The sequence below is a fragment of the Oryctolagus cuniculus genome, chromosome X, assembly GCF_964237555.1.
Source record: "Oryctolagus cuniculus chromosome X, mOryCun1.1, whole genome shotgun sequence".
Classification (NCBI taxonomy): domain Eukaryota; kingdom Metazoa; phylum Chordata; class Mammalia; order Lagomorpha; family Leporidae; genus Oryctolagus; species Oryctolagus cuniculus.
Genome location: NC_091453.1, coordinates 43,729,727 through 43,755,178, shown reverse-complemented (window position 1 = coordinate 43,755,178; position 25,452 = coordinate 43,729,727). Strand labels below are relative to the sequence as shown.

General features: G+C 43.8%; 1 protein-coding gene across 14 annotated transcripts in view; it reads left to right on the top strand.

Annotated features, from left to right (window-relative positions):
• ARHGEF9 (Cdc42 guanine nucleotide exchange factor 9) overlaps nucleotides 1-25,452 on the top strand; it is a 407,702-nt gene that overhangs the window by 269,108 nt on the left and 113,142 nt on the right. For 9 of the 14 annotated variants that reach the window (XM_008272701.4, XM_070067439.1, XM_008272703.4 and 6 more), the window contains one exon: nucleotides 24,919-25,098. The exons of 4 other annotated variants lie outside the window; for them this stretch is intronic. In XM_008272701.4, the coding sequence (XP_008270923.1) occupies nucleotides 24,919-25,098 (180 nt within the window). Of the gene's footprint in view, nucleotides 1-24,253; nucleotides 24,372-24,918; nucleotides 25,099-25,452 lie in introns of all 14 variants that reach the window. One more of the 14 variants, XM_051827738.2, reaches the window with a different exon arrangement.

Here is a 25,452-nt window from a genome sequence, read left to right as displayed (position 1 = left end):
GTAAACTGCCTCTACGCTATGAAATTTGTTTTCCTCACCTGCAAAGTAAATATAGTTGGATTAGATGGCTTCAAAGATTTCTTCTAGTTCTAGTAAACTGTGCTTACTTTGTGATTAATATTCATGATCAAAATGATTAAGGATATCATTATCAAAACCAGCAGTTAAATCTGAAGATACCATTTTAGCAGGTTTAGAATGTATAGGGTAGTTATGGAGATAATAGATTTGCCTTCATGAGTATATTTGGCTTAGATTTCTTCTAGAACAAGTGAACTATACATTGTATTCTTTGAACAAACACTGGATAATAAACAGGAAAGGGAATCCTACAGTAAGGTGAGTAACAGAGGGATATCGCTTTGGGATTCAGCTTATTAAAGAGACATGTCATATGGGTGATTGAGAATTACCTCTTATGGATGCAAATCCAGTCTCATAGGTTCTGAGAAAGCCTAGAAGGCAAGGGGCTGCCATCTGTTTTGACAACCCAGAGCTCTTTTCTGCAGTATTTTATGTAGCCATTCACTTACTTAATGCTACTACAATTAATAAGAACTTCAACAGATACAATTATCTGGTTATTTCATTGGCTCCTTTCCTGGAAGTAGTTCAGGAAAGTGAGGCTCAGAGATATTAAGCAACTTTCTCAAGGTCACATAGTAGGAAGCTGTAGTGCTTGGCCTAGAGCCCAGGCTTCTTGATGCCTCATCCTGCAGTGTTTCCAAGGTAAGCCTGCATAGTGGGTTGTGTCAGGGTCAGGATGCAGCCATGACTCTTTGAGAATTAAAGGGGTTCCACTGGCATAGAGCAATCTTTGAAGAAGGCAGCAAATGGGGCAACCTGGAGGAAGAGTAAAGGTTAAGAGAAGGATGTGTCTGAGCTCATTTCCTTCTTGCCCTTTACACTGTTCTGTGCTGGTTTCAGGCCCTTGACAGCAATTAGGCATTTGGTATTTGAGCACCAAGGTTGAGTTGGTAGCAGAGAAGAGGGGAAAGTTGCATGTGCATGATAGAAGGATAACATATGGAATGTAGACCTACAGTAGGAGAAACAAACTCTGAAAAGGGCTTACTATCCCTAGGATAAAGCCCTGGCTCTCCCTACCCTGCTGCCAGATCCTGATCAAGACGGAGGCCTAAGTTTCCATGTCTCTACAACAAGGAGTGGTTTCAACAGAAGAATCATGTTTTCAAATGAAATTTAAGCTGAAAGCTTCTGTGTAAAATGGGAAAAAGCGGAACTAGTCTGACTACAATGGGCCTGTGGCAGGGTATATGGAGGACAAAGTCTAAAGTTCCAGGCAATGCAGTCTTTAGTCATTACAGAAATTGGAATGATAGTGTAGATGGCTCTGCCCAGCATAGCTGAACTGCATGGGAGATAGGGCACCCTCAGAAAGGGCAGTGTGATGGAGGTGGGTCTTTCATTTAAGTGGTCAAGATTCACATAGAATCACTTAGGGGTAGACAGTAAAGCACATTGGAAATCTACTGCAGCACATTGGCCCAATTCTTTTTCACAAGTAAGACAACTAAGGCACAGAAGGGGAAAGGGACTTGGCAGTGATGGTCCTGGGATCCTGATTCCTCACTTCAGGCTCTTGCCCACTATAGCCTGATACCTTCCCTTCCTGGTGCTAGATAGAGACCTGAATGCTCTGTCAGGTTTTCTTGGAGAAAATGAACTGATGAGAGTCCAGAAGAACAAGGGCATTATGTAACCTTCAGGAGGGGAAGCAGGCTGGGTAGCAGCCCTTAGGGTGCCAGGAGATAGGATGGGTTAGGGAAACACAGAGTCTCCTGCAGGCCACATCAGCTCTCCTGAGGCAGGGAGCCTTGAATGCAACCCTGTGTTGAGCAGCCATCCACCCTCAGGGTCCAGAGTAGGCCGGCACTGTGCATCCATAGCAAGCTCTGGGAATGGCTCTGGCAGCTGATTTCTCCGCCTGCCTGCCTTCATTAGAGGAGGGAAAGCCATGCACCTCCATGCCCAGCTGGCTGCAGGAAGGATGTTCTAAGAACCCACTCCCCACCCCCTCAGAGTGTGGTGCCTAAAGGCAGCAGCTACTTTTAGCTGAACCTCCCACAGCCTCTCCTCCACCCACTGTCTTCCTTCCTCCTCCCTCGGTGAACTGTGCTGATTGGCAAGAAGGCCGGGCAGTGGGTGCCTTGGCATTGGACTAAAGGCAGGAGGATCTAGACATCCCTAGGAGGAGCTCTGATAAGCCTAGATTGGTGGGAAGACTGAGAACAAAGCCAAAATGATTAAAGACTGCTTTGTGTTTAGGTACTCGAGTGGAGGGATTTATTAATTTCATTTGGACTTTGCAACTGGCTGAAGTCCTTGTCTTGTGAATCCAGATTGAACTGCACAGGAGAGAATTCAGGAGGTTTTTTGTTTTTTTTTTTTTTTTGGACAGAACATGCATACACACTCCATTTCTATTTGGATTTAAAGGAAAGCTACTTGGTAGTAGCGGATCCTTAAACTTGATTCTTGACTCTCCCTCCTGAACACTGTCTCACACTTTTCAGTGGATTTTTGTAGTGTCTTGCTTGACTTCTTTGACCCTGTGAAGTGGGTAGTGCAGGAATTATCTCCATTTCACAGAAGAAAAAAATGAGGCTGAAAGTCTTATTATCATACAGCTGCCTCTAGTCTGGTCTTCTGCTCTCAAGCTAGGCAGTTATAGTGCCATTTAAAGTCATTCCAGACAGCTTTATCTTCCACAAAAGGAGTACTAGAGCTTTGCTGGGTTTAATACTCTTGTTGTGGAAGCTGGGGAGCTAGGCCTGGAGAAGAAAAGGACTTGCCCTAAGAAGCAGTACATTTGTAGTAATGCTGGAGCCAGAACATTGATTGCCTAGCAAGGATGTGAGTTCCTGGATCCAGAGATATGCAAGCCTCTCTGGTCTTTCAGGGGTGGTTCATGAAACCCATATGGTGTGATAGAAGGGAAAGGGAGCACTGAACTAGAAATTTATATCAGTTTTAGTTCTGTGACCTAGGGTGAATCACTGAGCCTTTCTGACTTCATTTTCTTCTTTGTAAATTGGTGCTGATAAGCCCAGAGAACTCTCTGAGGTAGAAGTCTTCTGTTAGTGACTACTACAGTGGAGAAGTCTGACACTCAGTAGGCCCTCCATAAAGGTTTGGTTGAATAAAAGATATACATGAATAAAGAGGGCTGCAAATACCAAGTCAGTCACTGGGTGACCTTGAACAAATCCTATTGTCTGTCTGCCTCATTTCTCTCCATTATGAAGCCTGATGACCTAGCCCTTGGTTTGGATACTTGGTAGAAAGCTGGTATTTTTTTTTAAATAAAAAATTTTCTTGTATTTACCCCAGCTTCACTCCCTGTGTAGTCACACACATGTTGCTATGAATAGCACACTTGCTTTCTCTCTCCTCATCTCCTGCAAAGCTAAAACAAGAGCTTGGAAGAAAACTAAAATTAATTGTGTTTTTATTTAGCACCTTCTCAATTCCATCAAGCCAGAACTACCTAAGCACTTGGCAACTAAATACCAATTATTTTTTAAAGAAATATTTATTCATTTCACTATATTTGAGAGAGAAAGAGAGCGAGAGCGAGAGAGAGAGAGAGAGATTGATTTCCCATCTGCTGGTTCACTTCTGAAATGCCCACAATAGCTGGGGTTGGGCCAGGTGGAAGCCAGGAGACCGGATTTTAATCCAGGTCTCCTGCAGGAGTGGCAAGGACCTAAGCACTTGAGCCAGGATACATGTTAGCAGGAAGCTGGCATTGGAAGTGGAGACTGGACTCGAACCCAGACACTCTGATTTGGAATGTCAGTGTCCCAAGTAGCATCTTAGCCACTACATCAAATACCCTCCCCTAAAAAAACAATTTTCAGCCCTGAGATTCTTTGATAGGATTTGAGAATTAGGGTGTTTCCATGATATGATTAAGAGTTGCTTTAGAGGCTGGCCTGCGGCACCGGCATCCCATGTTGGCACTGGTTCTAGTCCCAGATGCTCCACTTCTGATCCATCTCTCTGGTATGTATGGCCTGGGAAAGCAGTTGAAGATGGCCCAAGTTCTTGGATCCCCTATACCTGCATGGGAGACCTGGAAGAAGATCCTGGCTCATGGCTTCAGATCAGCCCAGCTCCAGCCATTGCGGCCATTTGGGGAATGAACCAGTGGATGGAAGACCTTTCTCTCTGTCTCTCCTTCTGACTGTCTGTAACTCTGCTTCTCAAATAAATAAAATCTTTAAAAAACGAACAAAAAAAGAGTTGCTTTAGAAATTGCAGGTTTTTCACCAATGACCTACGTGGAATAAATTGACACTCTTCACTTTTATCTGTATTATTCTGTTTGGAAACATCTCACTGCTCTAGGGTAGGGCAATAAGATAAAGAGTATTATATAGTCTTCCTGATGCTTAGGGTTTTCTTCATGACTATGAAGTGGGTAAGACAAAGATTATTTTCCTCAGTTTATGGCTAAGGGAATTGAAGCTCAAAGAATTGTTTTGGTTTACTCAGATCAGTGCTGTTTCTTAAAGGCATAGTATATGGATTTAGCTCTTTCTAATCCTGCAATATCACATGACTTTGGACAAGGAGTTCACTCATTTTTTATATTTTTAAGATTTATTTTATTTTTTCTAAAAGGCAAGTTCCAGAGAGAGAGAGAGGTATCTTCCATCTGCTGGTTCACTCTCCAAATGGCCACAACAGACAGGACTGAGCGAGACCAAAGCCAAGAGCTTCCTCCAGGCCTCCCATGTGGGTGCAGGGGACCAAAAATCTTGGGCCATCCTTCACTGTTTGTCCAGGTGCATTAGCAGGGAGCTGGATGGGAAGTGGAGCAGCCAGGACTCAAATCAGCCAACATGTGGGATGCTAGCATCATAGATATCAGCTTTACCTGCTACAACACAACACTGGCCCTGAGGAATTCATTCTAAAGATGCCTTCTGTACTATGCTTGTGTCTAGGTCAGTGTATAAAAGTTAGTCAAGATAGCAAAGAGGACTAGGCAGATGACAGTAGATAACTCTGGCCAGGGGGGAATTGAACCATTCATTGAACATTTTATATACATCTATTAGATTTATAATAAATCCATCTGAAAGCCATGTTGTCCAGAGATGTATGATAGGCCTCAACAAATGCAGAAAAATATCCCTGAATTCTGTAGCCTTTTTGTACCCTGCTTTAGTTAGGATGTCTTCTATTTGTAGAGTTATCTGGTCATGTTTTTAAAATTTATTTTTATTTATGCATTTGTGAGGCAAAGAGACAGCACCCAGACAAGAACTCCCATCTTCTGGTTCACTCCTCAAATGCTTGCTATGGCCAGAGCTGAACCAGGAAGTCAGTTCAGATTTCCCACATGGGTTGCAGGAACCTAAGTACTTGAGGATCACCTGCTGTCTCCCAGGGTACACAATAGTAGGAATCTGGAATCAGGAACAAAGCCATGACTTGAACCCAGGCTCTCTGTTATGGTATGCAGGCAACCAAATTGCTAAGTTAAATGCCTATGCCTGGTCATTTTCTGAAAGACTAGGCCTTGAGCCTAAAAACTGCCTAATTGATGATGGCCTTGTGGTTTAGTGGGTTAAACTAACACTGGCATCCCATATCAGAGTATCTATTTGAGTCCCATGTGTTCCATTTCTGATTGAGCTTCCTACAAATGTGACTGAGAAAGCAGCAGAAGATGGCTCAAGTGCTTAGGCTCCTGCCACACATAGGGGAAACTACCATGGAGTTACAGGCTCTTGGCTTTGTTCTGGCTGTTGCCACCATTTGGGGAATGAACCATGGATGAAAGATCTCTGTATACCATCCATTACCACCCCCCATATCCCCCCCCCCCACACACACACTTTGCCTTTCAAATAAATAAATAAAATTTTTAAAGCTGGCTGATCACTATTACCATTTCTTACAGTTATGCCAAAGAATGGGGAAGAAAGATTTGGATAAACTACGTGTTACTTTGCTTGGGCTTTGGTGGAGATTGTATATCTTTAAGGTTATATGTGTATCTCTTTTAGTATGGTTGGTGTAGACCACTTGGAAAATGAATATGGAATGACTGACAGGCACAGGGAAGCATTCACTATCTTGCCAAAGGCTAGAGAGGGCCTAGCCGAGATGAGGGATCTGAGATGAGGCTAAACCATATGCACATATCTGTGCACAACTCTTTGTGGTGATGAGGGAACCAGAATTAATCCATGGTGCTTTAGCTGAGAAGTCAATGGGTAAGTGAGAAAGAACTTAATTGCATTGAGTCCACTCCTGTATAATACTACTGGGAAAACTGAAGGGAGAAGCAAGTACTTGCTTAAAGTCTCAGAGTTGGTTCTTGATCCTTGTCCTGCCTCTCTATTCAGCTATTGACAGCTTGAATTCATGTATATGAGATTCTTTAAACGAATGGAGTGGTGGCTAAGCCTCTTTGGAAAAGTACCTATGACCACTCCCTTTGGGAAGTGACAGAAATGGAGTTTGAGCCTAGGAGGAGGTTTGACCCATGTGTGTTGAAGGAAAGCTGATCTAAACAAAATGTTGGGGAGAAAAACTGAATCTGCCTTGGTGTCTATCCATACCTTTTTGCCACACCCATTTGTAACCTGTACTATAGGTCACAAATGGTACATGCTTACGACACACTCAGATATGTGTGAGGAAAACATAAGATGTACACAGTAGGGTACTTTCACATTGAAAACACTTGGAACGCATACACTCAGTTAATGTTTAAGTGCACTTAAGCATTCTCAGCACAAGCAAGGGATACACAGGCACACGCATGAAATAGATTTTTGTACATTTGCATGTGTGAACATATGAAGGCATAAAAGGCACAGCTGTACATAGTTATAAGGACACTCACCCCATGAGACACATTTGAACATACCTATAGGATACACCCAAATGCCCCACACATTCATATTGGACACAATCTTATCCTTAGGGCCAGCCAGCTCTTCCTTTCTTCTAAGTGGGTCTCCATAAGTTTTCTCTTGTCCTCTTTTCCTTTATTTTTGAAATTAGGCTTGAGAGGAAAGTGAGCCCAGTAATAAAATGGATGCTCAAGATACTATGAGTTGTAGCAGACTCTGCAAAGTAAATTGAGCTCAGAACTGAGTGATCAGGTGTGAGTTAACAGGTAGATATAGAAGACTGAAGAAAGCAAATTGGCATTCATCAATGCAGAAAGCTTGAGCCTGCTCCTTCATCCCCTAGTCCACTTATAAACCATTACAGAGTGATATGAATGTGAAGCAATGTCCTAAAATGCCTAAAGTAACAGAATATTAGAATTTGTTTTTCTTGGGAGTGAAATAACAACTTGCATCAGAATAAGTATATCTAAAATTTGAGTGGGAGGATGTGAGGGGAACTGGTTAGATACATGAAAGGAGACCCCTTTGGGCAGTGCCCAGCCTATCCTGGGTTAGTGTGGGCTGAGAGACCAGTCACATCCTTAATGACCACAGCCCAGCCCGCAGGCACAGACGCTTGGGCCGTCTGGCCCCACTAATGAGGACCTGCTATTTTTAGAGTTCTTCAAACTGGAAACCAGGTCATGGTGTCCTGGGGAAGCCTTTCTGGTCCTTGGTACCAAAGACTGGAGCTGGAAGGAGGGGGACTTGGACTAGATTTGGATGAAGTGTGGAAAGCTGTGAGACAGGGATCCAGAGGATGCTAGGCCTGTCCTGGAACAGCAACCTCAGAGACTTAGTCAGGTTACTGTTAAGTGTGACAACCCCATGCCTGTTTCTCTACTTTGGACTTAAAGTCAAGAAACATGAGTTCCAGTTACTACTTTGTGTTTTTAGTGTGTACCTCAAATTCTCCTCTCTTGTTTGTTCTTAAAACAGCTAATTTTGCTTTAGATGATGATAAGGCTCTGATAGCTTAAGAGTTGAGAAAAAACATTGCAGATGTATGCACAGAGTTGCATTTCTCCTATCCCTAAGCTGGTTTCAGTGTTCACCAGCAGCTGGGTCTGACCCTTATCAAAGTAGCCATAGAAAGAAAAGGCCCAACACGAGCCCAGAGAGACACCTTCATGGCGCCATGAGGTTGGTCAGAGTCATGCTGAAGTTACCCTTGCCGGTACAGTTGCTTTTCAATGCCAGGTCAGTTCCTCTGGGGAAAACAACAGATTTGTAACATTTAGGTAGGTGGATACTTTGATCTCCTCAGGAACTCTAGGTAGTGAGAGAAGGGAAGGAGTCAACAGGCCAACAGTACCTACCACTTCTTAGAGAAAGCAGCGTGGGGTGCCAGCTCTGGACCTGAGAGAGTACTTGATTCTAAGTGTTTTTGCTCATGACCATTTCATCTGCTTAATTGAGGGGGAGGAGGTCAAGAATTAGACCATATGGCTCAACTTTTCCCCCATCCCAATCATCATGGGCAAAGTCCTCTTGAGCCCCAGTTTTCTGTTCTAGAAAATGGGCTTAACTGAAATGCCTCATAGAATTTGGAGAGCAAGAATTCATGGTGACAAAGAATGTGAAAAGTGTTGAATGTGTGTTTCTGCTCTTTGAATTGTCAAGATTTCATCCAAGTTGTGATTATGGGTAATTCAATAGTAATCTAGGAGTCTGTCTTCGTTTTATTTCTCCACTCCTTCCTCATTCATTTCTGTTAAAAGCATTATTTGTAAACATTTTAAAGATGAGGATACTGAGGCTCAGAGAGAATGAGAAGAGCCTGAGTACACAAGATTAAGTAGTGGTGGGACTGGAAGCCATGCCTTTGGACTGCCAACTCAGTGTGTTCCCTATGGCCCTGAACTCCCACCCAATGAATTCTGGTGCTAAAGGAAGCTGCCATCAGCAGCTTAAGTAAATATATGTAAAAACTTAGATATTTCTCTGAAACAACAGCATGAACAAGGGACTTCACGGGGTTCAGCATCCCCCAGCAATGTTCCTGCTTGCCAATAAAAAGCACAGTAGTTGACCCTTTATACCTCCCACAGCAGCTCACGTCCCACTCGTCTCCTGCATGTTGGAAGCAGTGAAGCGTTGGAGATGTTAAGCTGTTGTGAGAGGGAACTGTGCTGCCTATTTAAGCCACTTCAGGAGGATCCCAGGTGGCACTTGATCCATCTTGGCCACTCCCACCTTTTCACAGTTTCTTAGGTACAGAAGCTCCATGTGGCTGGCTGACCTGCCTAAGGGTAGATTGAAAGGGATCTGGGGAAATATGTTTGAGGTCCTGATCCATGGAGGATGTTGCCAACTATGGAGGGATAAGATTGTGGAAAGCCAAGAACCAAAGCTGAGAGAGTCCCCAGAGACCAGCTGGGCTGACCCTCACCTGATCTCAATATGGACATTAAAACCCAGGTGGGCTTTCTTTTTCTCCCTTAGTGTGCTCTTCCTTTATATACCACAACCTGAGCTGGGCCAGATTTCCTGGAACCTTTCTAGCTTGCTTAGTTTTGCCAACTGAGCCCAGGAAGGGTAGGCACATTGAGGCAGAGTGGTGAAAGGAAGGAGATGGTGAAATTTGTAACTTGGACCTTGAATATTAGGCATTGGGGCAAAAAAGCCTTTTGTGTGTGTCTCTCTTTTCATCTATTCTGCTGCTAATGTATTACTTTTATTTTTTAATCTTCCACTGACTGGCTATGGAAGCCTAACCCAATCGGTTGCTGTTTTCACTTATGCTGCATAATGACTAGCCCTTCTGACAGGACAAGCATCGAAAAAAATGAGAGGGGTATTGGAGGAAAAGCGAGGAGAGGCACTTGTTTTCCTTCAAGTTGAGGGCCCAGAAAAATCTTGAAGAAGGAAGGGTTAGCTGTCATAGCCCTAATGGCAGTCATGCAGTTTCTTCAGCTCTCATGATCCTAGGCACGTCATTCTTTTTTTTTTAACTTTTATTTAATGAATATAAATTTCCAAAGTACAGCTTATGGATTACAATGGCTTTTTCCCCCCCATAACTGCCCTTCCACCTGCAACCCTCCCATCTCCCGCTCCCTCTCCCCTTCTTCACATCAAGATTCATTTTCAATTATCTTTATATACAGATCAATTTAGCATATATTAAGTAAAGATTTCAACAGTTTGCACCCACACAAAAACACAAAGTGTAAAGCACTGTTTGAGTACTAGTTATAGCATTAAATCACAATGTACGGCTGGTGCCACGGCTCAATAGGCTAATCCTCCGCCTTGCGGCGCCGGCACACCGGGTTCTAGTCCCAGTCGGGGCGCCGGATTCTGTCCCGGTTGCCCCTCTTCCAGGCCAGCTCTCTGCTGTGGCCAGGGAGTGCAGTGGAGGATGGCCCAAGTGCTTGGGCCCTGCACCCCATCGGAGACCAGGAAAAGCACCTGGCTCCTGGCTCCTGCCGGCTGCGGCGGCCATTGGAGAGTGAACCAACGGCAAAGGAAGACCTTTCTCTCTGTCTCTCTCACTATCCACTCTGCCTGTCAAAAAAAAATCACAATGTACAGCACATTAAGGACAGAGATCCTACATTAGGAGTAAGTGCACAGTGACTCCTGTTGTTGACTTAACAAAGTGACGCTCTTGTTTATGGCATCAGTAATCATCCTAGGCTCTTGTCATGAGTTTCCAAGGCTATGGAAGCCTTTTGAGTTCACCGACTCTGATCATATTTAGACAGGGTCATAGTCAAAGTGGAAGATCTCTCCTCCCTTCAGAGAAAGGTACCTCCTTCTTTTATGACCTGTTCTTTCCACTGGCATCTCACTCGCGGAGATCTTTCATTTAGGTAATTTTTTTTGACTGAGTAGACACGTCATTCTAAAAGTTCTGCTTTTGAATAGGAAATACATTCACATGGTTCAAAATTCAGAATGCACAAGACGGTACACAGTGAAGTCTCCCTCCCTTCCCTGCTCTCTAGTCACTTAGTGTCTGCAGAGGCTAACTAGAGAGTCCTTCCAGATAAATGTGCTAGTGATATACAAGCAAGTATGAACTCCTTATCCTTCCCTTTTTAATTGATAATTTTCTATACAAACTGTTATATTCTTTGCTATACCTAAGAGGTTCTTTGATCCTTCCTTGTCTTGTGCCTTTTGGGAATATAAGGATATGTCACAGAGAGCAGAGTTTAGGAGCACTGGTTGCAGAGTAAAAGTGCCTAAGTTCTGATTCTGTTCCTGTGTGGCCTTCAGGAATTACATTATCCATTTCTTTATTTTTAAACTGGGTAATGCAATAAGTTAATGTCCATGAAAACTTAGATTTATCTCTGACACATAGTAAGCATTCAATAAAATTAGCCACTTTTCCTTTTTTAAAAATACTTATTTTCATCTACTTGAAAATCAGAATTACAGAGAGAGAGAAAGAGAGATAAAAAGAGAGAGAGAGAGAGAGAGAGAGAGATCTTCTTCCATCTGCTGGCTTACTCCCCAGATGCCCAAAACAGCTAGGAATGGAATAGGCTAATCTGCCATCCAGGTCTCTGATGAGGGTGGCATCATCTACTGTCTCCAAGGATGCATTAGCAGGAAGCTGAGTCAGAAGCAGGAACTCAAATTGGCACTCCAATAAGGGATGTGGGCATCTCAAACAGCGACTTAACCCACTGCACCATGATGCCTGCCACCACTGTTTCTTATTAGGAAAAAAAAAATAGTGAACCATGAATCTCAAGATCTGGGTTTCCTTCTGACCTCTGCTAAGTGATTTCGTGTGTCTAGGTTTCAGTTTCCTTGTCTTTAAAATGGAACCACTCATCTCTACTCTACTTATCTCCTACTAGAATTGCTGGAAGGATCTAATGAGCTTGTGAATGTGAAGGCAGCTTAGAAATTATAATGCGCTGAACAGATGGAAGGGATGCCGCTACAATTTTTTTTTCTTAGAAGCTACTTTAAGTAGCTTGAACCCAGTGGCCTCAACTGAGTGGAGGAGGCAGTGTTGTTCCTTCTGGCAGTGGAACTGAAGGGCCATCCCTGTACTGGAGTTCTATTCTGGGTGGGTTTAGCCTGTGGCAAAAACAAAACATTGAAATAGTCAAGTTTTGTTGTCTGACCTTTTTTAACCCATCCCAATCTCTTTACTGACTTTCTTGTTCCTATGTTTTTTTCATCTCCATCTTGCCTGCCATCAAAATCTGCATTTAAAAGCAAAGCAGTTACATTGGTCAAAGAGAACCTCAACATTGCATTTAAGATAACCTAATGCAAGTAGCTTAGAAAGGAGCTTGATCTGCCAGAGTTCAAACAGCAAGTCAGAAATGAAGCCAGATCTGGAGCCCATCCTTCCCATCCAGTGTTTTTTCTACTAGAGTTTGTATTTTAGTGTGAATTTGACTTTGAGATCCCCTAGTACAGATGTCAAGTGAGGGAAATTCTGGAAGTGTCTATGCAGCTTTCACACTGACGTGTTTTAACCCTCTTTATTCTTCAGGATTAGACGTTTTTGGGAACCTGAGGAGAAGGAGAGGCAGATATTGGTTGATTAATATCTGTAGAGCTGTGGCTGTAAAGAGTGCCAGAAAATATCTAAAACAGTGATCTGGAGACTCTGGTCACAAAAAGGTTATTTATATGTTAAGTTGTTAATCCCATTTTTATTTAATTTCCATTTTGTTAAGATTTTATAAAATATTAGAACAATAATGAGATAAATGCGTTTTTTAATTTTTATTGCATATATATGATGTTTAGAACATGATGTTATGGAATTATAGTAAAATGGTTACTATAGTGAAGAGGTTAATGTTCGATCATTTCACATAGTTACTTTTTTTTTTTTTTGACAGGCAGAGTGGACAGTGGGAGAGAGAGACAGAGAGAAAGGTCTTCCTTTTGCCGTTGGTTCACCCTCCAATGGCCGCCACGGCCAGCGCGCTGTGGCCGGCGCACCACGCTGATCCGATGGCAGGAGCCAGGAGCCAGGTGCTTTTCCTGGTCTCCCATGGGGTGCAGGGCCCAAGCACCTGGGCCATCCTCCACTGCACTCCCTGGGCCACAGCAGAGAGCTGGCCTGGAAGAGGGGCAACCGGGACAGAATCCGGCACCCCAACTGGGACTAGAACCTGGTGTGCCGGCGCCGCAAGGCGGAGGATTAGCCTAGTGAGCCGCGGCGCCGGCCTCACATAGTTACTTTTTTGTAATGAGCAGCTAAATGTTTTAACAGTAGAGGGGTGTACGATTCAAAAACAGTTGACATCTGTCCTTTTAAAAAAATTTAAAATTCTCGACCTGGTTTCTAATATTGGCTTTGTTGTTACTTAGCTTGACACTTTAGACAATTTTTTTTTCCACTGGACACTCGGTTTTCTTACCTATAAAATGGAGAAATGAATAACTCAATTAGGTGTGCTAGCTCTTGGGAGTCTCCAGTCCTGACTACCTCTGGGTATAGGAACCCACTACCTTTCAGGCTCTTTAGTGCAAACAGATCCAAGAAGAGTACTTTCAGACCCTGGCACCTTATTGGATGCTTTGTCCTTCTATCAGGTGCACTGGATCCCTTCCCTTCACCCCCACCTCTTCCACCTAGTCCAGACAGGCAGACGCTTCCTTATATAAGCTTGGCTGACCTACTTGAAGGGCTTTTGTTACAAGAACAGCCACTTTTTCTACTCAGACAGTCGTGGTGCCATCTCTAGCCCTGGAGGTGGGTCTGATTTTTCTTCTCTGGTGTCCTGTTAGCCCAGGTTTGGATGTTGTATCCCTCTAAGTCTTTAACAACAAGGTCTGAGGGGGAAGCCAGATCAGCGATTTGAGTCCCCTGGGGCCTGACCCAGTGGCTGCTCACTGAATGCCTCTGCCATCCATTTGTCCACTGTTTACTGAATATTTGCTGAAAACCCAGGTCTCTGCAGGACTTTGCATTAGAAACATGGTCTACCCTTGAGCAAAAAAGGCTGCTAACAGGGAGGTGCCTTGGCCTTGGCTGGGTGTCTTTTTCTCTCACTGTGAGCCAACTGGTAGAGGGAAATCAATGAACCACTGGAAACTATCTTTCACTTTCTGATGGGCTGTTTAAATGCAGATTTCCTCTCTGGGCTGTAATGACTCCCCAGGAGATACTTAGATTCTCTTTGGAAATGCATGCCAAGGCCCTGAGCTTTTCCAAAGCCAATGTCCTGGGTGGGCATGTCAGTACACTTAAAGGTGGTTTAAGTTGATTGAAATGTATTTATTTTTCTTCATTTTCTCCCTATACCGGAGTGGGTCACAGTGCTCCTGACTGAAAGCTGTTCTTGTTCTCCGTACCTTAGACCAGATGGCCACATATTAAAGACATTAGAACCATTAGTTCCAACCTATCTCCTCCCCCCACCTACAGCTTTCCTTCCCTTACAAGATTTTAACACGACATCTGTCAAATGGATAAAAAATGACTTTCCTTTCTTCTCTTTGCCTTGCCCACCCACCCTCTGGCTGTAATGTTGATGAGTATAGAACTATGCATGTGGGAGGCATGGAGGACAGATTCTTCATGTAATTCTAGCCCCCTCCTCCTACCCTTCTGGAAACCTAGAGGAGCCCTACCCCCACCCCTGCCCAGGAAACTCCAAGGCTGGGCTTTAAGTTAAGGCTCCCAGAGCCACTGGCCCTGTGGAACTAAACAAAGAAATTCAAGAACCCAGGACAGATCTAGGTCATGTCAGGGATTAGAGACTCTTTAAGAATCCTCCTGTCTCTCCCTTTGGCTTGCTCTGCCTTGCTCTTATTTCTCCATATAAAAGCAACAAGAGACCCCAGTGTGTGACTGGAGCTCAGTTACCCACAGCAAATCTAAGAAAGGCATGGTATGGGGGCAGGAACATTTGGGTTATAGGGTCCAAGCTGGCTCAACAGACAGGTAAGAGGCAGGGTTACCTCCAGCTTGGAGTAGCCTACTTCTGATTCAACAACTCATAGAGATGGCATTGCTGAGTTCATTATTATTTTACTAATAATTTGTCTTTTAGAGTATTGGAGACTGTCTGAATACAGCTCTAGGAAATTACTCCTAGATTGTAGCTTAGAGAGATGCTGCCAGAGTTTTCTGTCAGGGCTAGTGGTGGCCTCAGTGCTAAAGATTTGTATAGGAGTGGGGTAAACCAGAGCAGGCACAGATAGCATCTTGAAACAGATGGGGAAAATCTTCCTGCATGAGCTATTGTTGCTGTGTTGATTTTGAGCATGGGTCTGTGGACCTCATGTTAAGAAACTCTGGTGTAGGAGGGATCTTCAGAAAGTTCATGGAGAATGGAGAATGTGTATTATGAAAATAACTGCATGGATTTCAAAAACTTTTTGCACAATAATAAACCTATCTGTTAATTCCATTTTTCCACTAACATTTTGAAGTACCCTTATATTTGTATGCCTATGCTTGGCTTACCAGTCAGAGGCACCAAATGATGCCAAAAGATCCCAGAACAACTTTACAGTAACTCCTGTCTCCAGGTGTTTTGAAGATGCAAGGTGTTTATCAGATTGAGAGTTACTCTGTTCTGGGAGACTCCTCCAGCTCATGGTTCATTGTCCAGAAACTCATATTCTGTCTGATCTGCACAATGATTGGTCCATTAGGCTGCATTTTCTTTACAGGATTCATTCTCTCAAAAAGATCAAGCTCTTTTTTTTTTTTTTGACAGGCAGAGTGGACAGTGAGAGAGAGACAGAGAGAAAGGTCTTCCTTTGCCGTTGGTTCACCCTCCAATGGCCACCACGGCCAGCGCGCTGCGGCCTGCGCACCGTGCTGATCCGAAGCCAGGAGCCAGGTACTTATCCTGGTCTCCCATGGAGTGCAGGGCCCAAGCACTTGGGCCATCCTCCACTGCACTCCCTGGCCACAGCAGAGAGCTGGCCTGGAAGAGGGGCAACCGGGACAGAATCCGGCACCCCGACCAGGACTAGAACCTGGTGTGCCGGCGCCGCAAGGTGGAGGATTAGCCTAGTGAGCCGCGGCGCCGGCCAAAAAGATCAAGCTCTTAACACTGTGGGGCAACAGCTAGATCTCACTTCAGAAACTCCTGGCTCCATTTGTTTGAGCTAGAGGCTGAGGTTTCATACCACAAGAGTCTATGGCTAAGGTTGAGACCAAGCAAACAACTCACCTTCCCTCATGTGTTTAGATGCCATTATAGCTGAGATCACATTGTAACTTCCTATGTAAGAAGCCATCCTTTGTTACCATCTTGGAATGGATAAGAAAATATCCTGGGTAGCACCATGTCTTGTCTGGGATTCCCAGGCGTTCAGGTCCTGGCAGGTGTGCATTGGCTTGTAACCAGTATACATACTGGTGTTTGGATCAGAGGGTTCTGTCTTGATTTTGTTGAGCCTGACCTTCATCTAGATATACCTTTTTTTTGACAGGCAGAGTTAGACAGTGAGAGAGAGAGACAGAGAGAAAGGTCTTCGTTCCGTTGGTTCACTCCCCAAATGGCCGCTATGGCTGGTGCTGCGCCGATCCGAAGCCAGGAGCCAGGTGCTTCCTCCTGGTCTCCCATGCGGGTGCAGGGCCCAAACACTTGGGCCATCCTCCACTGCCTTCCCGGGCCACAGCAGAGAGCTGGACTGGAAGAGGAGCAACTGGGACAGAATCTGGAGCCCCAACCGGGACTAGAACCCGGGGTGCCAGCACCGCAGGCGGAGGATTAGGCTAGTGAGCCGTGGCACCAGCTATATTGAATTTTATATGTGTTTTATTGGAGTTGGTAGCAGGTCATCCAGTGAAACGTGGAGCAAGCTATTGGAAATATAAAACTGAAGACAAGTTAGAGCTGATGTTGTAAAGAAGATGACTTCTCTGAGGAGCTAAGTGGTGAGAACAAAATGGAAAGGTCCCTATTGGCTTTAGAATTGGACAGTCAAGGGCTTCAAATAGAAACCCACATTCCTCAGTTTTCTCAGCTAGTCTGGGAAAACACAGGCACTAGCCTGTGCTTTAATGTGTTGCTAGCAATGCCTGAGTGAGTTATCTTCAGGAAGGGCCTAGTCAGCTCCAACTTCTCATTTCCTCATCAGACATCCATAAAAACAAATCAGCCACAAACAGGAGGGTGAGCCACAATAACAAAATCCCTATCCTTTGCAGAAGTAAAATGTTAGCCTCAATAGAATGCCAGTGTTAGAGGGACTTGAGAGTTCACTTGTGTGGTGGTTTCAATCTGTCCCTTGTCTGCTAAAGATACAGACTGAAAAGGGAAAGGGACATGCCCAATGTCAGTGAATTACTGACAGAGTTTTTTTCTGTTGCCATTCTGTCTTTGCTGTACAACATGGTGCTCCTTAGCTTTTGTTGGAGTGGCCTGAACTTGCTGTTTCTTCCAGATATAGGGAAGAAGGTTATTCTTCAACACTTTGGGTAACATATATCTAGATTCCATTTACAAGGCTATATTAAAAGAATAATATGGGTACTTCAGGAGACAGCATAAAATCCCAGCCTGTTTTAAATGTGCCTAAAGGGATCAAGGGGAAGAAATTTTGCTCATGTCCATACTTAGCTTTTGAAGAAGATTGCCTTCTGAGAGGATAAGACCCAACAGCAACCTGAGAAAACCTCATAGAGTGGCGAAAGCCCCTCATATCCCTTCTTTTTCTCTTGTGAGGCTTCTCAGAAGGCAGACACAGCTAAGCTACCCTTATGACAATTGACACTTTTGCTATTCCACACAATATGTGTTAGTTTATTAAAAAAAAAACCTCTACCTCTTCTGTTTTTGGCTGTTAAAACTAATATTTCTGGCAGATACTCAGGCTAATTAAATATCTATTTGCGGGGTGATTCTGTTCAGGTAGACGGTAAAAATAAGAGAAAGGCAAATAGTGTAGTTCTTGAAAACTGGGTAAGGCCTGTGGTCCTAGGTTTTTTTCTGTGTTGGCACAACCTGGCATTGGGCATGCTCCTTACATGACCCCAACTATCCTTCTCAGGTAAACACCAACCACTGAGGAAAGCTTCATAAATAAGTAGGAAATTCTAGAGGTAGAGAACCGAACCAGCAGGGTGGCATGAGCATCCCTGGGAAGAATGACGCATCAGGAATGGCAAGGCTAAAGCCTAGACTAGGAAGGTCCAATGAGGCAGTGGCTCTACAGTTGCTATCCTTGGGCCAACAAACTTTGGCTTCACCTGGCGACCTATTTGAAATGCAAGTTCCCAAGCCCAACTTCAGCGTGGGAGGCAACAGTCTTTGTTTTAATGAGCCCCCGCTGCTCTAGGTCATTTACAGTGTGTGCTTGACTCCCCCTCTGCCTTTTTTATAGGCACTATAGAGGTCGGCAAAAGCAAAACTATAGAGTAAGGCCAAAGGAGATTGAAATCTGCCCCACCACCTACTAATGGTGACTCTGGGTCACTTGTTTAACTTCACAGGTTGTCCTCAGGAACAATGGGAATGTTAATGCTTACCCTGGAGATTTCTAGAGATTGAGCTCACAAAAGAAGCCTGGCATGTGTTCTCAACAAATACATTTCTTTTCCTCCTTCATTCCCTTTCTTCCTCCCTCTGACTTTCTTCTCTTCCTATTCTTCTTTTGCCCTCTGCAAAAGGGCCTACTAGGGGCTGGTCTTGTGGCACAGCAGGTTAAATCACTGCCTGCGATGGTTGGCATTCCATATTAGAGTACTGGTTTGAGTCACAGCTGCTCTGCTACCAATTCAGCTCCCTGCTAATGTGCCTGGGAAAACAACAGAGGATGATCCAACTCTTTGGGCCACTGCTACCCATGTGAGAGACCTGAACAAAGTTCTTTGCTCCTAGCTCCAGGCTTCTGGCTTCGACCTGGCTCAGCCTTGACTGTTACAGCCATTTGGGGAGTGAACTAGTGGATGGAAGATCTCTTTCTTTCTCTATTTCTCTCTTTGTCACTCTACCAATTCAAATAAACGAATCTTTTTAAAAAAATGACTCACTAGCCACTAGCCACTCTTAAGCTGTAAACACAATTCCTTATTGTTGATCAGAGACCAGCCTTAAATTTCCAACTTCCATTGCCTTCAGTGTGTAGTGATATTATTTCCAGGTTAAAATTCAGGGCACATTGGTCTGATAACAGTTATACAAGGGTTTTTTTTTTTTTTTTTAAAGTTCATGGAAAATGCACATTATGAAAAAACTATGCATGGATTTCAAAAATTTTTGCAGCAAAATAAACTTGTCTTTTAATTTGATTTCCCTGAGCTTTATTTATTTATTTACTTATTTATTTGAAAGTCAGAGTTACACAGAGAGAGGAGAGACAGAGAGAGAGAGAGGTCTTCTATCTGATGGTTCACTCCCCGATTGGCTGCAATGGCTGGAGCTGTGCCTATACGGAGCCAGAAGCTTCTTCCAGGTCTCCAACATGGGTGCAGGGGCCCAAGGACCTGGGTCATCTTCCGCAGCTTCCCCAGGCCATAGTAGAGAGCTGAATCTGAAGTAGAGCACCCGGGTCTCAAATCGGTGCCCATATGGGATGCCGGCACTCTAGGCCAGGGCGTTAATCTGCTGTGCCACAGTGCCGGCCCCCGATTTCCCTGAACTTTTTGAAGTGCCCTTGTATCACTTTGGGATCAGTGAGATAGGATATTTGAAATTATGATTATCTTGGGAAATCTGGGTAAAAAGGAATAGGACCCCATTCTATCTTTAAGTATGATATTATGACTCTTTCCCTTCCCTATCTTCTTACTCATGTCCAAAAATATCTTTGTTGTAAGCATGGGAAACACTGTGCCACACTCACTGGTAAGTTGAAGCAAGAGCCAACCTGTATTTGATGCTGCATCTGAAATGCCACAGAATTAGAAAATTATTTTGTTAGTAGTCACAATAGTGCTGTTCCATTGCCCACACCTATTTGCATATTTTGCTTGAGTAACCAAACACCATCGCCTGGATTTCTGTCAGGCTTGAGGGTAGGGAAGAGTTGGGAATTAAGGCTTTGATAGAAAGGAAGAGGAGTATAAATCAGTTTGGAAATAGAGAATTTAGTCCTTGATCTAGCCACTCACAAATGGTCCTTCCTCCCTTCCTCCCTCCCTTCCTCCCTTCCTTCCTTCCTTCCTTCCTTCCTTCCTTCCTTCCTTCATAAGATTTATATTTATTTGAAAGACAGAGTTAAAGAGAGAGGGAGAGATAGATCTTACATCCGCTGATTCACTCCCCAAATGGCCACAACAGCCAGAGCTGGGCCAGACCAAAGCCAGGCCTCTGGAGCTTCCTCAGGGTCTCCTAGCTGGGTGCAGGGGCTCAAGTACTTGGGCCATCCTCCTCTGCTTTCCCAGGCACGTTAACAGGGAGCTGGATCAGAAGTGGAGCAGCCAGGACTGGAACTGCCACCCATATGGTATGCCAGTGCTGCAGACGGCTGCCTAACCCACTGAAGCACAGTGCAGACCCTCTTGGCTTTCTTTCTGAAGCTCCTTTTGATAATGTTGATCAGCTCCTGCTGCCTGATGCTCTTGTCCTTGGCTTTTGTGAGATCAAAATCCTTGATATCTGATGATATGCTGACAGCTCCATTTAGGTTTGTTTCTGTGATTTTTCTATTCCTGACCTCACATTGTTGCTATTTCCCAGGGTTTCTCAGTTTTTTTCTTAGCACTTTCTTCCCGGGCAAACTTCCTTGGTTTCTACAATTTCTGTTGGGTCTTTGACTCCCAAACCTTCAGTATTTATATTCCCTGATTTCTCTTGAGTACCAAACCTTCTTCCATGTCCTGCTGACCCCCCATACTTTTTGTTTAAAGATTTATTCATTTATTTGAAAGTCAGGTTACACAGAGAGAGAAGGAGAGACAGAGAGAGAGAGAGAGAGAGAGGGAGAGAGAGAGGTCTTCCATCCACTCGTTTACTCCCCAATTTGCCACAGTGACCAGAGCTTCGCTGATCTGAAGCCAGGAGACAGGAGCTTCTTCCAGGTTTCCCATGCAGGTGCAGGGGCTCAAGGTCTTGGGCCATCTTCTACTGCTTTCCCAGGCCATAGCAGAGAGCTGGATCAGAAGTGGAGCAGCCAGGATTCAAACCAGCACCTGTAGGGCATGCTGGCACTGCAGGCAATAGCTTTACCTGCTATGCCCCCATACTTAACATCTTAAAGAGCAAATGTGTTACCCTTTATTCTCCTTCAAAGCCAGTATTCCCTTATAATCTATGCTTATGCTTTAATGATTTTGGGGGAGGATCTACACCCCTCCCCCCCAAAATCAACTTTTACTTCCTTCTTTCCCTCAAATGAGATTCAAGACCTTTTAAACATGACTCTGACCCACCTTTGCAACCATTTCCCCCTCTACTCCCATTTCTCAACCCTACCCTCTTCAAACTTCATTGCTTTTTGACCATTGACATTCCCTACAGTCTTCTCTCAGATTTTGTTTTATCTCATTCCTCTGCCTCAAATGCCAACCCCTTGTAACAATCTTTGTTACAATTACATGTATTCTTTAAGGCCTGTCCTTAGTGTCCCCAAAAAACTTTCTAGATCCTAGATCCCAATGGCCAAATGTAATCTTTCCTTCCTCTGACATTTTGTACTAAATCAGCACATGACAGGTACTATCCTAGGTACTACATATCCAACATCTCAATTCACCTTTTCTGTGACCCTGTCTGTGAGGCAAACCTCATTATCTCCATTTTGCAGATGAAAAAACAGGTCCAAGGTTTTATACTTTGAAACTGTTGTCTTTGGCTTTTGTGAGACTGCACTCCTCAGTATTCTGATTACATGCTGAGAGCTCCATTTCAGTTTGTCTCTCTGAGGCTTCTATTCCTCACCTCCTGTCATCGCTGCTACCTTTCAAGTAGCAAAGCCCAGACTTCAAGCTTGGCTTGCCTGCCCTTAACCACTTTGGCATATTACCTGAAGGGCATGTGCTATTGGTGTCCAGAGGAATGATGTTTTTCTATTTCATTAGAAACTTTGATCTTTGGGAGGGCTGTAGCTCAACCACAGTGTATGTAGTAGGAGCTCCCTGAATGAACATGGAAAGAAAATGGGTGAACGAAGTACATGTGTATGAAAAAAAAATTATAGCAAGTTAAATGTCAATTCTGAATACAAAAGGAAATTTGAGAACAGTTTACTTTTCTTTTTCAAAACAACTGAGAGAATGAAGAGGAGTTTCCCTTTGTTCTGCTTGTATTTATGATGGGAGAGCACAGGAGCTTTATACAACTTCTAGCCCCTTCTGGCATAGTCCTCCTCTAACCTCTGCATCAACTTTTAGTTCAGTGTTTTACAACTTATGAAACAAGTGGAAGTTAGTTCCTAGTTTGTAGCTGAACAAATTTAGACCTAGAGGCATCATACTTTGTAAGTTAAGATCAGAGTCTCTAGAGCCCATTGTGGCTGCATTTGAATTGCATTTGTAGCTATTGGCTGTGTGAACTTCAGTAACTTATTTAACCTCTCTGAGCTTCAGTTTCCTCATATGCATGATAGAGAGCTTTTGTGAGGCTTAGATAGGTTAATGTATATAAAGTATTCAGAATAGTGCCTGACACATAATGAGTTGCCCATATTAGCTAGCATCATCATAATTACCATTATACCTTTAGCAAGTAGTAGAGTGAGATCCTAAATCCAGGTATTCTTTTTCTGTCTCCCCCCTCTATATTGTTAAATACAGGGAGGGGGGAATACTAGTCTAGGAGGCTGGCCGTCTGGTGACTATGGATAACTCCTGTTATACAATGCCTGAACTGTAAAATGAAGGTTTTATGGGGTTATAATCCTTGAAGTGCTATCCATTTCTGACAGTCAGTGAATTTAAGTAGACCCTGACAACATGCTTGCCAGTTGGTTTGTTGATTTGGTTGGGTCCTGAATTGGCCTTATCCAGGATAAAGTTATACTGTGTGATCTAAGGGCCCAGGCATATCAGCAGGACAAAATAAGGTCAAAGTGTGGTATTTGCTACTGGGATAATGCAAACATATAGTTCCTAAAAAGAAGGTTACAGATTTAAACCACAAGCCCTCATGGTACTCTGGGTTGGGGCTGTATGTGCTCATTGAACTCTAGCAACACAAATTTAGAGCTCAACTTTGGCAGGAGATTTATTTTATTGAGACCAGTGACCAGTGATTCTCCTCTTCTGCTGAGGCCAAGGAGAAGCTGATTTAGTACAATTGGAAGGAAGCAAATGCAACATAAAAATGAGGCTTTTCAGAGGCAGGGTTACCTATGACTAAAGATATATGTCTAAATCTCCTTCTTTAGGGGTTTTTAAGAATAAGATCCATCTGGTTTTTGCTGTTAAGGATAAAGTTTGGTAAGTTCAGTATAGCTGATGAGTAGACATTAGTATCATGATTTGATTTGTGTAAGAGCACATGAGATCAGAAAACTTGATTTCATAATTTATTACTTGTGTTACTGGCTGAAGGACCATGCCACTTCTTTGAGACTCAATTTCCTCATCTTTAAAATATGGATAACAGTGAGACACAGCTCATTCAGTAAGGATTGAATGTTGTACTAACTGTGAAAACACTGCACAGATAGTAATGCATGAAATACTTGAAAGGTGGTATTGTGAAAGGTCCTAGCAATCTCTTTTGCGTCCATGGTAAGGTGTTTTTCCTGTGCCTTCCCTTCTATAGAAGGCATGAAGACTAGAATCCTGAGCAATGATGTATGACCTTAACTAAGTGAAAAGATCAGGGTGTTTATATGTGTGTCTATATGTATATCTTGGCTTGTGCATTCATTTTGTGAGCATAGTGTTATTGTCTGGATAATGGCCATAGGATAGACCTATGGTAAAAGATGCATGCTCCATACGCTGTCTCTCTTGTCTGCTCTTGTAGAACTATGATGGCCTTGGGTGGTCAGTCCTTCCTCAAAGCAGGGTAATGGAAAAAGCTTACTTCTAGAGGACATGTTCAGCAATTCAGTGCTAAGAAGAGAGTACTTAGTCTTTTTGCCTTACAGGCCATATGTTCACTATTCTGGAATCTATTTTCCCAAATTCTAGGAAGACTTATGGCCCAAGCAAACTGGAACGGTTGTGAGGAAACAAGAAATAACACAAACTATTGCCCCTCCCCCATCCTTATCACTGTGGTTAGATGAGTGTCGTGAATGTGTGTGTGTGCGTGCGTATGCATGTGCATGCATGTGTTTACACTCATCTGCCTGATGTTGTGTGGAACCCAGTCCTGCTGACCATGAAGTCTAACAACCATCGTGACCATGCACAGCCCTGCTTTGACAGATAATCCTAGACTCATCCTTTGATTATTTTTTGCTCAGTTTTGCTATTTGTAAAATCCAGAAGTCAATCCAGACCTTTCTGTATCTCACAGGGTGGTTGTACAAATAACTGAATGAATCTGTGCCAAAGCTGAGTTTCTTGGGCACAAGGCATCATAGAAAATCATATTCTTTCATACCCATGGCCTCTCTGGATGACATCATGTGTGGGTGAGAAAGGGAGGCTGCAGGACTGGGGTCCATTGTGTGTGAGGAATGTCATGGTCTATTATCCCAGGGAAGGGGTACAGCAAGGTTAAATAATGTACTACCCGCCCTCAGTTGGACAGTTCCAAGGAGGAGGAGGAGGAGGAGGAAAGGGAGAGGAGCACAAGAACTGAAAGCAAAAAAGTTTGAGCCTCATTTTAGCCATTGATTTCAGCCTCTCCCATTCCAGATCCAGGGCTGCCTTGAAACACTAGAGAGATGGAAGCTTCCTTTCTTCTCTGGGGGAGAAATTCAGGAGTAGGAATAAAAGAATGAGGCCTGTGTAGTCCATATTCACTCTGTATCATTCCGTGGCTAATGGAGAGTTCACAATACTGTTTGTCTTGTGGTCCAACAGAGCTTGTGCTCCAGTGCCATGCCCTTCACCCTCACCCCTCACCACTAGAGTATGTCAGTTTTTCCATGAGTAGTGGAACCCTGTGGGTGGGGGAAGGGGCAAATGAGGTAGCCAGCTGTGTGGACTGAACACATTCTCATTTTGTCTCCTAAGCTGATCACTGGAGATTCCATCGTTAGTGCTGAGGCAGTATGGGATCACGTCACCATGGCCAACCGGGAGTTGGCATTTAAGGCTGGCGACGTCATCAAAGTCTTGGATGCTTCCAACAAGGATTGGTGGTGGGGCCAGATCGACGATGAGGAGGGATGGTTTCCTGCCAGCTTTGTGAGGGTGAGTGTCAGCCTTCACTCTCCTCTTCTATCTCTTTAGCTGCCCACCCCTGGCTTTCCCTCTACCAGCCTCTCTTCTTCTTATTTCTCTTAGTAACTTTATATTTTTACTTTCTTCCACTCTTCCATTCTTTCTGCTTTCTTTTCCTTCCCTTCCTGCTTTTCTTTTTCTTTTCCTTTTCCTTACCGGGACCTGAGCTTCCTTTGCTGTCCTCATTTTTAGCTTTTTTTCCCCTTTGTCTCTTGTTTATTTTAATAACCACCACCCTCCCAAACTCCCACCTTTGTATAAATCATTTTTCTTATCTGGGCCTTAGTTTCCCTTTCTGGAGTTGGCCTTGATGGTTTTTGAAGA